The 14,410-nt window shown below is 41.6% G+C and overlaps 1 protein-coding gene across 1 annotated transcript; it reads left to right on the top strand.

Moving 5' to 3' along the window:
- The first annotated feature begins 6,264 nt into the window (after positions 1-6,264).
- On the top strand, positions 6,265-8,927 carry LOC311146300 (regulator of G-protein signaling 5-like). The gene is made up of 6 exons (XM_084182790.1): positions 6,265-6,339; positions 6,552-6,624; positions 7,727-7,749; positions 7,900-7,961; positions 8,110-8,276; positions 8,624-8,927. Exons 1-6 carry the CDS (start codon positions 6,284-6,286, stop codon positions 8,816-8,818), a joined length of 576 nt encoding a protein of 191 aa, XP_084038916.1. The 5' UTR covers positions 6,265-6,283; the 3' UTR covers positions 8,819-8,927.
- Positions 8,928-14,410: the final 5,483 nt, after the last annotated feature.

The following is a 14,410-nucleotide window of genomic DNA, read 5'->3' as shown; positions in this document are numbered from 1 at the left end:
CCACAAGAATCAACAACAAGCCCTCCAGGCGCACCCTCTCCACGTGGGCTGAACCAGCTCCACGGGGGGAAATGCGTGAAGGAGGTTTGTCCGAATTCATAGACTCTGAGGTGCTTGCTGAGGACATACAGTGGGGAGAACAAGTATTTGATACACTGCCGATTTTGCAGGTTTTCCTACTTACAAAGCATGACCCATCTTCAATTCTCTTACTGAAGGAAGGAGGTTGTTGGCCAAGATCTCGTGATACATGGCCCCATCCATCCTCCCCTCAATACGATGCAGTCGTCCTGTCCCCTTTGCAGAAAAGCATCCCCAAAGAATGATGTTTCCACCTCCATGCTTCACGGTTGGGATGGTGTTCTTGGGGTTGTACTCATCCTTCTTCTTCCTCCAAACACGGCGAGTGGAGTTTAGACCAAAAAGCTCTATTTTTGTCTCATCAGACCACATGACCTTCTCCCATTCCTCCTCTGGATCATCCAGATGGTCATTGGCAAACTTCAGACGGGCCTGGACATGCGCTGGCTTGAGCAGGGGGACCTTGCGTGCGCTGCAGGATTTTAATCCATGACGGCGTAGTGTGTTACTAATGGTTTTCTTTGAGACTGTGGTCCCAGCTCTCTTCAGGTCATTGACCAGGTCCTGCTGTGTAGTTCTGGGCTGATCCCTCACCTTCCTCATGGTCATTGATGCCCCACGAGGTGAGATCTTGCATGGAGCCCCAGACCGAGGGTGATTGACCGTCATCTTGAACTTCTTCCATTTTCTAATAATTGCGCCAACAGTTGTTGCCTTCTCACCAAGCTGCTTGCCTATTGTCCTGTAGCCCATCCCAGCCTTGTGCAGGTCTACATTTGTATCCCTGATGTCCTTACACAGCTCTCTGGTCTTGGCCATTGTGGAGAGGTTGGAGTCTGTTTGATTGAGTGTGTGGACAGGTGTCTTTTATACAGGTAACGAGTTCAAACAGGTGCAGTTAATACAGTTAATGAGTGGAGAACAGGAGGGCTTCTTAAAGAAAAACAAACAGGTCTGTGAGAGCCGGAATTCTTACTGGTTGGTAGGTGATCAAATACTTATGTCATGCAATAAAATGCAAATTAATTACTTAAAAATCATACAATGTGATTTTCTGGATTTTTGTTTTAGATTCCGTCTCTCACAGTTGAAGTGTACCTATGATAAAAAAATTACAGACCTCTACATGCTTTGTAAGTAGGAAAACCTGCAAAATCGGCAGTGTATCAAATACTTGTTCTCCCCACTGTATAAGTCTAGAACGGGGTGTAAAGTCCTGACCACTTTTCGGAACCAGGAAGTACCGGCTGTACCAGCCGTCCTGGACCCGACATAAAAACCACTCAGATTGCCCGCGTCTGGAGATGGGAGGATATTCCCTCCCTCAAAACAGGCACTGAGACCTCAGTAACAGTCGACTTGATGACGCCGCAGAAGCGTGGGGGATGCGCAACAAATTGTAGCCTGTACCCCGATCTCACTGTTCGCATGATCCAGAGCAACACTGCGCATGCGTGCCATTGGTTGGAGCAGACAGTGGGTAACCCGCCTCTACCTTCCGTACTATTAGCCAATGTGCAATAAACTGGATGAGCTCCAATCAAGACTATCCTACCAACGGGATATTAAAAACTGTAATATCTTATGTTTCACCAAGTCGTAGCTGAACGACGACATGGATAACATACAGCTGGCTGGGTTTTCCGTGCCTCGGCAAGATAGAACAGCTGCCTCTGGTAAGACAAGGGGTGGCGGTCGGTGTCTATTTGTCAATAACAGCTGGTGCATGAAATCTAATATTAAGGAAGTCTTGAGGTTCTGCTCGCCTGAGGTAGAGTATCTATTGTTAAGCTGTAGACCACACTATTTACCAAGAGAGATTTCATCTATATTTTTCGTAGCTGTCTATTTACCACCACAAACTGATACTGGCACTAAGACCGCACTCAATGACCTGTATAAGGCCATAACCAAACAAGAAAATGCTCATCCAGAGGCGGCGCTCCTGGTGGCCAGAGACTTTAATGCAGGGAAACTTAAATCCGTTTTACATCATTTCTACCAGCATGTTACATGTGCAACCAGAGGGAAAAAAAACTCTAGACCACCTTTACTCCACACACAGAGACGCATACAAAGCTCTCCCTCACCCTCCATTTGGCAAATCTGACCATAACTCTATCCTCCTGATTCCTGCTTACAAGCAAAAACTAAAGCAGGAAGTACCAGTGACTCGCTCAAATACGGAAGTGGTCAGATGACGCAGATGCTAAGCTACAGGATTGTTTTGCTAGCACAGACTGGAATATGTTCCGGGATTCTTCCGATGGCATTGAGGAGTACACCATATCAGTCACTGGCTTCATCAATAAGTGCAACGATGATGTCGTCCCGACAGTGACCGTACGTACATACCCCAACCAGAAGCCATGGATTACAGGCAATATCCGCACTGAGCTAAAGGGTAGAGCTGCCGCTTTCAAGGAGCTATGCCCTCCGACGAATCATCAAACAGGCAAAGCGTCAATACAAGACTAAGATTGAATCCTACTACACCGGCTCCGACGCTCGTCGGATGTGGCAGGGCTTGCAAACTATTACAGACTACAAAGGGAAGCGCAGCCGCGAGCTGCCCAGTGACACAAACCTACCAGATGAGCTGATTGACTTCTATGCGCACTTCAAGGCAAGCAACACTGAAGCATGCATGACAGCACCAGCTACTCCGGACGACTGTGTGATCGCGCTCACTGACATTTTGAATACTTTCGCAAGCCACTGTATGCATAGTCACTTTACCTCTACCTACATGTACATATTACCTCAATTACCTCGACTAACCTGTGCCTCCGCACATTGACTCTGTACTGGTACTCCCTGTATATAGCCTGTATATAGCCTGTATATAGCCTGTATATAGCTGTATATAGTCTGTATATAGCTGTATATAGCCTGTATATAGCTGTATATAGCCTGTATATAGCCTGTATATAGCCTGTATATAGCCTGTATATAGCCTTGTTACTGTTATTTTACTGTTTATTTTAGTAAATACTTTCTTAACACTTATTTTTCTTTAAAATGCATTGTTGGTTAAGAGATTGTAAGTAAGCATTTCACTGTAAGGTCTACACCTGTTGTATTTGGCACATGTGGCCAATAAAATGTGATTTGATTTGAACTTCAGCACACAACATCCATGTGGTGAGCACACTCTACCACTAAGGGACAGTTTAGTTGGCGAAACGTAAGACAGACTCATTTTCCAATTGTTTGTTTTAGTAGCGTGAATCGTTCCTGTTCACACTGAGGTGAAGAGCGGAATAATTTAAGGAATGAATCCGAGCCTCACTCTTATCCCCTGTGGAAAGCTGGGCTTCCAGCGAGGCGCGGATTTCATTGGCCTTGTCAGGCGTGATTTTAAGATCCTTAAACCCAAAGTCGCACGAGTGCCACTCCCCATAGTATGTTGTACCGAAGTTGACTGACTGAAAGGGAACACTGTGTGATTCTAGGTTAACTTGCCACATACAGTACACAAAGCATAAGGGAAGCATTGTACAGTATGACAAACCCAAAGAACATTGACAATGCTTGTTTCATTGAAGGAAATCAATGCAAGAATTTCCACTGATTGTACCCTGTTTCGATCAGCAGGTTCTCACTTCCTCTGCGTTGGAGTCAACTGGATCATCACATGAATAAGACTTTTTCTTAAATAACATTGTCTACATAGCTGTCTACCTATATGCACAGTAACCTACTACAGTGGAAACAGAGAACGGTTAGGCCTATGTTTGGGTTAATATATTTCTGGGCCTATGCAAATATATACTTTTTCCATTCCCTGAGCTTTGAGTATCACCATGAAGGACTGTAAACACCATTATACAACTAGGGTAGTGTCAGAAATGGACAACAATTACATGATATAAAGTTACCCTTGCAAATTGAAAAGAACACATCCTCTAGTGGAGTATCCTGGGATGGTTGATTTACTAGTTTGACGTCCAAACACAGATCCTATAAATAGACTACCTCCCAAATGTTTACAATCCTGTCACACAACAGAGCACATTCCAGTCATTCCTCACCACACCTTCTTCCACTGAGGTTTATTTTTAACTCCTCAAACAGTCTATTTAAAGAACATTCTTGACCTGATTGAACTGGATCCTCAACCTGATGACGAAATAGTCTGAGATAACGTCTTGGATAAAGGCCACAAACACAAGGAACTCACAGGTTTCACATTGCCTATTGAACAGCTAACAACATAGCAGTAGTCTACACACAGATTCTGATCTACTTGTCACTTCATTTTATCAATGTTTCTGTCCCTTTTCCCCACTTTTTATGTCTCATTCCCCGATGAAAACAACAGGTGCAAATGCCTTGTAAATTGGGACACCCTGAACTCCACATTTTGTCTCGCTCACAAAGTTAGACAACTCAAAGCACTTGCAATCCTAAAGGGAACATGCAGATACGCACTTATTCTCTAAACAATCAATTAACCAATCTTTATATAGCACATTTCTTACATAGAATGTATTTTAAAGTGCTTAACGGTCCTTGGATGTGCTGGAGTTTGGCACGGTGGTCTAAAACCGACTCTGGACCATGCATGGCCCTCTGCTCTGGGGGTTTGAAATCCGCCATCTGCAACTTTAAAGCATGTCCATCCACTTATATTGCATCTTTCTCCCATTTATCTTTCTTATAAAGTCATACACAAAAACATTTGGATTGCTCTAAGTCACAAATAACTCAAGTACACTACAAGTTTGCATTTCCTGCTGTGCAGGAAAATCCTCAGCAAATGAAGATCCTACATCTGTAATTAGGCAATAATAAAGGGAGCGTGAGGTCTGACGCTGGTTGCGCTCATGTGCCCCCATCTATGGCAAGTAAATGAGAGGAATTGGAGTGACTCTCATCAGATAAAAGCTAGCCCATAACATTCTGAGAACCATATGTTTCTTAGAGCTTGGTGAGAGTGTGGTTGTCCTATGGTTATTTTCCATACAACCTTCCCACAACGTTATGGGAATGGTGCAGGATAGATGATGGCTTTGATAAAAAAAATCTTGGTATTTCATTACTTTAATAGGAAGTTTTACTAAAAGTTCAAACATACTGTAGTTACATTTCCTTTCAATTTGTCTCGAACTGGTAAGGTTTGACATTGGGAATGTTCTAAAATAAGAATGTTAAGAAACAACGTTCTTCTGTGGGAATTTCATTACTTCAGCATAACGTTTCCTACAGGTCTCCTCGTGGCTCTATGTAAAGTCATATTCTCTAATTATTCAGAGAACGTTAAGAAAACTATCCATAAAAACCACAAGAAAACATGAGTAACTTTTAGAGAACGTTCTAAGAATGTTATTTAAAAACATACAATCCGTTCTCAGAACGTGAAGAAAACGTTCCATAAAAACCACAAGAAAATGTTAGTAACGTTCTGAGAAAGGTATTAGAATGTTATTTAAAAAATGTATACATTCCATTTTCAGCATCAACAAAACTCTCTATCTTCTATCTTGTTAAGTGTGTTCAGGTGTGTTGGCCGTGCCCACTAATTGGCCAGACCTGATCTTAATGAGTGATTGTTTCCTTTGAAATGGGGTCTCTCTGAATAGACTAAAATGAACAGATTTGTATGCCTAAAAAAACATAACATGCTAGCTCCATCCTGGTGGCGCAGTGGACTAAATCCATGGTTTGAGAACATATGATTATAGGTTTGAATCTCACTGATGCTATGTAAAAATAAATGTCTTTGCATGATTAATTCCATGTGTCCTATCTGTGCTTAGAGTTCAAAAAAGGAACCAGAGTGAAACATTCTCAGAACCTCTCTAAAAATAAACATTCCCAGAATAGGCAACATGTTCACTTCTGTTCTCAGAACGTTTAAAACACATTTTCGTTTTACTGGTCAAAAACGTATGGCTTTGTTCCCACAATCAATTTGAAACCAAAAAATATACATTCCCACAACTTCAAAGGAACCAAATGTGCTGGCTGGGACTCATCTGTTGAGCTTTTGTTGTCTTGGGACAATGCTCAGTGACCCTTCATCGCTGGCTGTTGAGTAGAGATTTCCCCGTGATTACGGAGAAGAGCCAATCAGGATTGAGATGCAGGTGGAGCTTGGGTATTCTTGGCTGTGTCAGAGAGCATAAAGAATCCACCGAGCTTCCTTAAGAATTGAGTATGCACACAGTATTTAGCTATTGAACACAAATAATCAAAAATGGATATTTGCTGTGAGACGGCCTCAGAAGAACTTGACAAGACCAAAAGGCTTTTGTAAGTTGTTGATGTAATTTAATTGTGTAATTATTATTATTTTTTAAATAAAAAGTTGTTATAGGCTTTATGAGCACATATTTGTTATGTATTATATTTCCATAATTTCATCACATATATGGTAAATGATAATGTCACTGATAAGTGTGCTATAAGACATTATTAAAAATAACACTGTGAACATTCTTTCTGCTTTCTTATCATTTCATCAGCAGGCATTTTCCCTGGAAATCCAGACTCCACAAATTCATCCATAGTTCATCAAGGAATATAATGCCCAGGTATGTATTTTCAATATATTCCATTTCGCGCCGTCCTCCAGACGCTTGTTCCCGTTTTCTAAACGTTATGCGCATGTGCTCAACAACAAACCTGTCACTGACATTCACACTTCTACTCAATACAACATATATTTAATTTAACGTCACACTGTTCACTGTATAACATAATACTGAATAGAATGGCTAATTTGCTCATATTTGCAACACGCCACTCTCTCCCAAACATCCACACACTGCTCCCAACTTTAACAACTTTAGGCACCAAACAGAATATAAGGATTACCAGAAAGAGAAAGAGTTTTGATATAGTTTGGCCTATATGAATCAATCATACCTTTGAAGCACATCTCACGAGTAGCATACCCTTTTCATTTCCATTTCCATTTACGTCATTTAGCAGACGCTCTTATCCAGAGCGACTTACAAATTGGGTTCCTGTGCCAATCAAATTTGCCTAGACCTACTGTCAAGCTAGCAGGTTGTTAGCTAGATAGGTAACATGACTGAACAACGTTGTTTGTTATCAAAACAATCATTAGCGGGACGATTATGCGAACGAAATCGAGCAGGGAGAAAAAAAAGGTAGCTCCGGTTATAGGAGTGATTTTTTTTTTTACACGTTTTCTTTGCTCTAAAGCTGCAAGCATACCTGTCGCGAAGCAGTTTTTCCTCTCTGGCACTGCTGCATGACAGCGAACTTGCAAAGCCTATACTCAGATTGGCTTGTGCTCTTGGTTATATCAGGGATGAAATTATATACAATGTATCAATTTTGCTCGCTCGGCGCACTAATCCAATGTATCAAATGTACAAATGTAACAACAAAAGACTGATCAGGGTCTCCATCCCTGCTTGCTATCGAGGCTAAATTAAACATATATTTTAACTGATGGAGGAATAGATGTGAAGGAAGAGCGGGAGGACAGAAGCAGGTGAGAGAGGGCAGGTAGGGGATGCGGCTGGCTGATCACAGCTGCCACACGTGATATGCACATGAAAATGAAGTGTACATTATTGGACCGGTTCTTACAAAAGACTAGTTGCTGTTGTTACATTTTTCTTTACTGAAATTATAAACCACTGACTTTATAACCATTTTATAACAGGCGACAGCGAGTTCTTTAGATCGGTAGGGCCGAACATGTTGGTAGTATCATATGAAACGGTACTAATGTATTCTAAATTCTGATATGACTGTGGTACCGGTATACCGTGCAACACTAATTCAATTACACTATTCCCATATTTCAACCTCTTTTTGTTATTTTATTTCTTGCAGACAATCTGTTGATGAGGCGAAACAGTGGGGACAATCCTTAGAGAAACTACTCAATCATAAATGTAATTTTGTTTATATATATAGGAGTCATATTATATATATATATATATATATATACAACATATTTTAGTAAATATATAAAACACACTTTACTAGACTGCAGAGTACACCCAAGTTGACCCAAATATTTCCCCTCCATTTCGCTTCTAGGTGGACAAGCAGCATTTCGGGTCTTCCTTAAGTCTGAGTTTTGTGAGGAGAATCTGGAGTTTTGGCTTGCCTGTGAAGAGTTCAAATCCATCACCAGTCCAGAGAAACTTGCCTGTAAAGCTACTGGCATTTTTGAAGAATTCATCCAAAGTGACTCCCCTATGGAGGTAAAAACACATTGTTATCATTATGACAACACCATCATTTAGATTACTTTATGTTCCTTATAGTGATAATAAATTAGTGACTTTCTTTGAAAGTTATACAGATTCAAAATAATTATATTTTGAAATTCCCCGTGAGTAACTCTGTATTGTTGCACAGTGGGAGAATATAATCTTTGAGCTTTCCAGGATGACATGAAAAAAATAAACTAAAATAGATTTAAAAGTAACCTAAATCTAAAACCAAATTAGACAAAGAACGACTGACATATGATAATAGATAATAGTGTCTAAATAGTGTTATTTAAGCTTGTGTAGAGTGTGATTATTGCATTTTTTTCTCAAATCAGGTTAACGTCGATCACTACACAAGAGACACCATTGCTCAGAGTCTCCACCAGCCAACGCCATCTTGTTTCGACAGTGCCCAGAGGAAGGTCTGTAGCCTTATGGAGAATGATGCATATCCTCGGTTCATTCAGTCTGACTACTACAAGGACCTGTGTGCTGGTGGCAGGGGCTTAGGAAAACATAGAAGAGTTTGAGACTCACTGACTCACACTCCAAAAATGGACTCTGACAACCCAGTTCTCTACTTTTCTCCTGAAGTGTGCACTTGACTTGAACACTACCTCACATGGAATGGTTCACCTGATAAACAGATGATGAAAGCTACTGACTTCAAGTGTATGTGTTATTTGTATATATTGATGGTGATGTATATTAGTAAACTTGTAATATTTCATATTTAATAATTCCATTAATAAGTTGTACATGCAATTCAGCTTGTTGATATATATTATACAATAATTAAAAAAAACATAATCATGGATTTAGCGATGTGGAAACTCCTCCAGCCAATGCTTAATTCAATTCCATGTGTAAGTACAAGTACACTTCTGGAAGAGAGTAGAGAATCGGGGTGCGGCCTTAGTCCTCTTCATCCCCCTGTGGCGCGTTAGGGCATCGACCATGGCTCTCCACCCATACTGAACATTACAGGAAGGTCTCATCTGATAACACAATCATAGCCAGCTATCGCAGCCAAGATTCAATCAATCCATCAATCCATGAAATGTATCATCAGCAGATGTCACAGTGCTTATACAGAAACCCAGCCTAAAACACCAAGGAGGAAGCAATGCCGATGTAGAAGCACGGTGGCTAGGAAAAACTCCCTAGAAAGGCAGGAACCTAGGAAGAAACCTAGAAACCTAGGGGTAGCCAGTCCTCTTCTGGCTGTGCCGGGTGTAGATTATAAGAGCACATGGCCATTAAGGCCAGATTGTTTTTCAAGATGTTCAAACATTCATAGATGACCAGCATGGTCAAATAATAATCGAAGTGGTTATAGAGGGTGCAACAGGTCAGCACCTCAGGAGTAAATGTAATTTGGCTTTTCATAGCCGAGCATTCAGAGGTCGAAACAGCAGGTGCGGTAGAGAGGGAGAGGGAGAGAGAGGGTTGAAACAGCAGGTCTGGGATAAGGTAGTACGTCCGGTGAACAGGTCAGGGTTCCATAGCCGCAGGCAGAACAGCAGAAACTGGATCAGCAGCACGATCAGGTGGACTAGAGATGGGGAAAGCCAGGAGTCGTCAGGCTAGGTAGTCCTGAGGCATGGTCCTAGAGAGAGAGAGAGAGAGAGAGAAAGAGAGAGAGAGAGAGAGAGAGAGAGAGAGAGAGAGATGGGAGAATTAGAGGGAGCATATTTAAGATCACACAGGACACCAGATAAGACAGGAGATTGACACCAAATAGGACAGACGGACTGTGGCCCCATCCGAAGATACCCCCGGACAGGGCTAACCAGGCAGGATATAACCCCACCCACTTTGCCAAAGAACAGCCCTCACACCACCAGAGGGATATCAACAGACCACCAACCTACTAGCCTGAGACAAGGCGGAGTATAGGCCACGAAGATCTCCCCCACTGCACGAGCCCGAGGGGTCGCAAAACCGGACAGGAAAATCACGTCAGTGACTCAACCCACTCAAGTCGAGTATAGCGAGAAAAAAGCCTGGCAAGACGTGATGCACCCCTCCTTGGGACGGCATGGGAGAGCACTACCAAGCCAGTGACTCAGCCCCCGTAATAGGGTCAGAGGCAGAGAATCCCAGTGGAGAGAGGGGAGCCGGCCAGGCAGAGACAGCAATTTAGCACTAGCTGAAGTTTATTTAGTGCTTTATTCAGGTAGCTGGAGAGTAGAGCATTGCGGTAGTCTAATCTTGAAGTGACAAAAGCATGGTTTATTCAGAGACTTATCACATCCAAAAGTGACACCAGACCACAACCGGACTGTACATTTTTGTATATTTCATACATAGGCTACTAAATTACATACAAATGTACTGTACAAAACCTCTTGGCCCTTAGACAATGATTATGAAGCAAGTGCCATGATAATTATGCTTGTATTAAAGGTCTGAATACCAATTCATGCTTGCTGACTAACTATTGTCAAGGAGACGTGTTGGACTTGACCATAAGGTTACAGAATGTATACATTTCGCACAGAGGTTGAAAGAAAAATGAAAAGCTAGCAGGTATTGAGCAAACTGTGATGTGCTTTGCCATAAAAAAATAAACAATTATATTTTGGACCTACATTATACTCACTAGTTACATTACATTATCCCACCGGAACATTGACACACACACGCACGCACGCACGCACGCACACACGCACACACACACACACACACACACACACACACACACACACACACACACACACACACACACACACACACACACACACACACACACACACACACACACACACACACACACACACAAGTGTGACATCATCAAATATAATTTAACCCATTCCCCTCCCAACCGATCCTCTCATAATCAGAGCCTAAATGGTCATCATATTGTCTGAGCAGTCATTACAGCATCAATTCATTTTAAATTGCACACATTCTCAATCAAGAAGCAGATAAGAATCTGATCACTGTGCTAAATATGATATAACCACTACCTGAGCACGCCTTGCTCTTCAGTCAGTCAGAAGAGGTCACAGCTATTATGTATGATAAGCAATACAAGACAGAGGCTATGTGCCGTCTTCGGCACATACTGTATATGATTCCTTTGCCAGCCTGGGGTCGAATCTTGGCCCCTCCGGTCCTAAAATGGTCTTCTCTGTGTGTCCTCTTCCTGTTTCTGTCTTTAAAACAACACACTATGTAAGAAGAGAGTAAAATCCACTCTCATTTTAAAAAATCAAGACATACAATTGATAAGAATAAACCTGATGCAGGTTGAAGGTAACAATGTGTTATTAAGGTAATCAGTTTGCCATCCATTTTACATTGGTTGGCTTTTGCTTCGTTTAAATCACTACAGTGTCCATATTTTAGCCAACAGTGTCCTCTGGTGGTATGAGAAATTGACCCATAAGAGACTAAGTCCTGTCTAAAACGGGGGAGGGGGATTATACTAAGCTATATGGAATTGTTTTAAGGTCATACCAAGGATAATTTTTCTATTTGAATTTGATTTTGAATTTTAAGACCCCTTGAAGTATTTAAAAAATATACAAACAAATTATTTGATGAAAAAGTATTTTTGGCCTTACTGCTATTAGCCCATACAAAGATTCACTACATGGAACAACAGATAGTCCCCAAAAAATAAATAAAAATGAAGTTTGTCCTATAGGAAGTGTTTGTCCTATAGGAAGTGTTTGTCCTATAGGAAGTGTTTGTCCTATAGGAAGTGTTTGTCCTATATCTGATAGATATAAAATTAAGGCACCTCTCTGAATCAGGGGTTGGGTTAAATGTGGAAGACACATTTCAGTTGAATGCATTCAGTTGTACAACTGACTAGGTATCCCTTTCTTTTCCCTTTCCATTATAAGAAAGATCAGGAAACGTGTTATTTTTTGCGAAACATGTATTTAACCCCTTATGTTTTTACACTAAACAGTCTAAACCCTGTCTAACAGGGGGTGGGGGTGGTGGGGGGTTCTACTTAACTAGTTTATAATAGCAATAAGGCACCAAAGGGGTTTGTGGTATATGGCCAATATACCACGGCTAAGGGCTATGTCCAGGCACTCCACGATTCGTCGTGCATAAGAACAGCCCTTAGCCGAGGTACAGTGGCTTGCGAAAGTATTCACCCCCTTGGTATTTTTCCTATTTTGCTGCCTTAGAACCTGGACCTAAAATTGATTTTTGGGGGGGTTGTATCATTTGATTTACACAACATGCCTACCACTTTGAAGATGCAAAATATTTTTTGAGGTGAAACAAGTAAAGTAAAAAAAACAGAAAACTTGAGCGTGCATAACTATTCAACCCCCAAAGTCAATACTTTGTAGAGACACCTTTTGCAGCAATTACAGCTGCAAGTCTCTTGGGGTATGTCTCTATAAGCTTGGCACATCTAGCCACTGGGATTTTTGCCCATTCTTGAAGGCAAAACTGCTCCAGCTCCTTCAAGTTGGATGGGTTCCGCTGGTGTACAGCAATCTTTGAGTCATACCACAGATTCTCAATTGGATTGAGGTCTGGGCTTTGACTAGGCCATTCCAAGACGTATAAATGTTTCCCCTTAAACCACTTAAGTGTTGCTTTAGCAGTATGCTTAGGATTATTGTCCTGCTGGAAGGTGAACATCCGTCCTAGTCTCAAATCTCTGGAAGACTGAAACAGGTTTCCCTCAAGAATTTCCCTGTATTTAGCGCCATCCATCATTCCTTCAATTCTGACCAGTTTCCCAGTCCCTGCCAATGAAAAACATCCCCACAGCATGATGCTGCCACCACCATGCTTCACTGTGGGGATGGTGTTCTCAGGGTGATGAGAGGTGTTGGGTTTGCGCCAGACATAGCGTTTTCGTTGATGGCCAAAAAGTGCAATTTTAGTCTCATCTGACCAGAGTACCTTCTTCCATATGTTTGGGGAGTCTCCCACATGCCTTTTGGTGAACACCAAACGTGTTTGCTTATTTTGTTCTTAAAGCAATGGCTTTTTTCTGGCCACTCTTCCGTAAAGCCCAGCTCTGTGGAGTGTACGGCTTAAAGTGGTCCTATGGACAGATACTCCAATCTCCGCTGTGGAGCTTTGCAGCTCCTTCAGGGTTATCTTTGGTCTCATTGTTGCCTACGATTAATGCCCTCCTTGCCTGGTCCGTGAGTTTTGGTGGGCGTCCCTCTCTTGGCAGGTTTGTTGTGGTGCCATATTCTTTCCATTTTTTAATAATGGATTTAATGGTGCTCCGTGGGATGTTCAAAGTTTTGGATATTTCTTTATAACCCAACCCTGATCTGTACTTCTCCACAACTTTGTCCCTGACCTGTTTGGAGAGCTCCTTGGTCTTCATGGTGCCGCTTGCATGGTGGTGCCCCTTGCTTAGTGGTGTTGCAGACTGTGGGGCCTTTCAGAACAGGTGTATATATACTGAGATCATGTGACAGATCATATGACACTTAGATTGCACACACAGGTGGACTTTATTTAACTAATTATATGACTTCTGAAGGTAATTGGTTGCACCAGATCTTATTTAGGGGCTTCATAGCAAAGGGGGTGAATACATATGCACGCACCACATTTCTGTTATTTTTTTTTTTGAATTTTCTGAAACAATTTTGACTATTTTGTGTATGTCCATTAGAGATAGTCCCTCCCAAAAAATCTAAAGGAAAGTTGTTGTGAAGTGTCAATCCTATATCTGAGAGATATAAGAAAGATCAGGAAACATATATTTTTTTTTTATTACATGCATTTAAACCCTTATCTTTGGCACTAAACAGTCTCCAGATACCGTACTTCCATTCATTTTTTTCAACTGGGACCTTCAGACGAGTCTTGTGAGGCATGTGGGCATCCTAGAGCAAAACAACCGTGTTCGTGATTTTTTTTTCTAAAAGAGTGTACTGGCTATTTTCCACCCCAGTTTATTTGAGACAGGTAAAGTTCTCTCTACATTCCAATATGGATTTAATTTACAGTGTAACGCATTGGGGCCAATGGAATGGGCAGAGTAAAAGTCCGGCAGCACTCTAATCTAGACAAATGCCTAGCATAGGTATGCCTGCCTGTTAGCACTTCATCTAATGATGAAACCATATTTCCATTGTGTCTTTGTTAATCACCTGTTGCTATTGGTACTTGGG

Source organism: Coregonus lavaretus, assembly GCF_964263955.1.
Source record: "Coregonus lavaretus genome assembly, chromosome: 19".
NCBI lineage: Eukaryota > Metazoa > Chordata > Actinopteri > Salmoniformes > Salmonidae > Coregonus > Coregonus lavaretus.
Note: the sequence above shows the minus strand (reverse complement) of the source record. Positions and strands in the feature narration are given on the sequence as shown.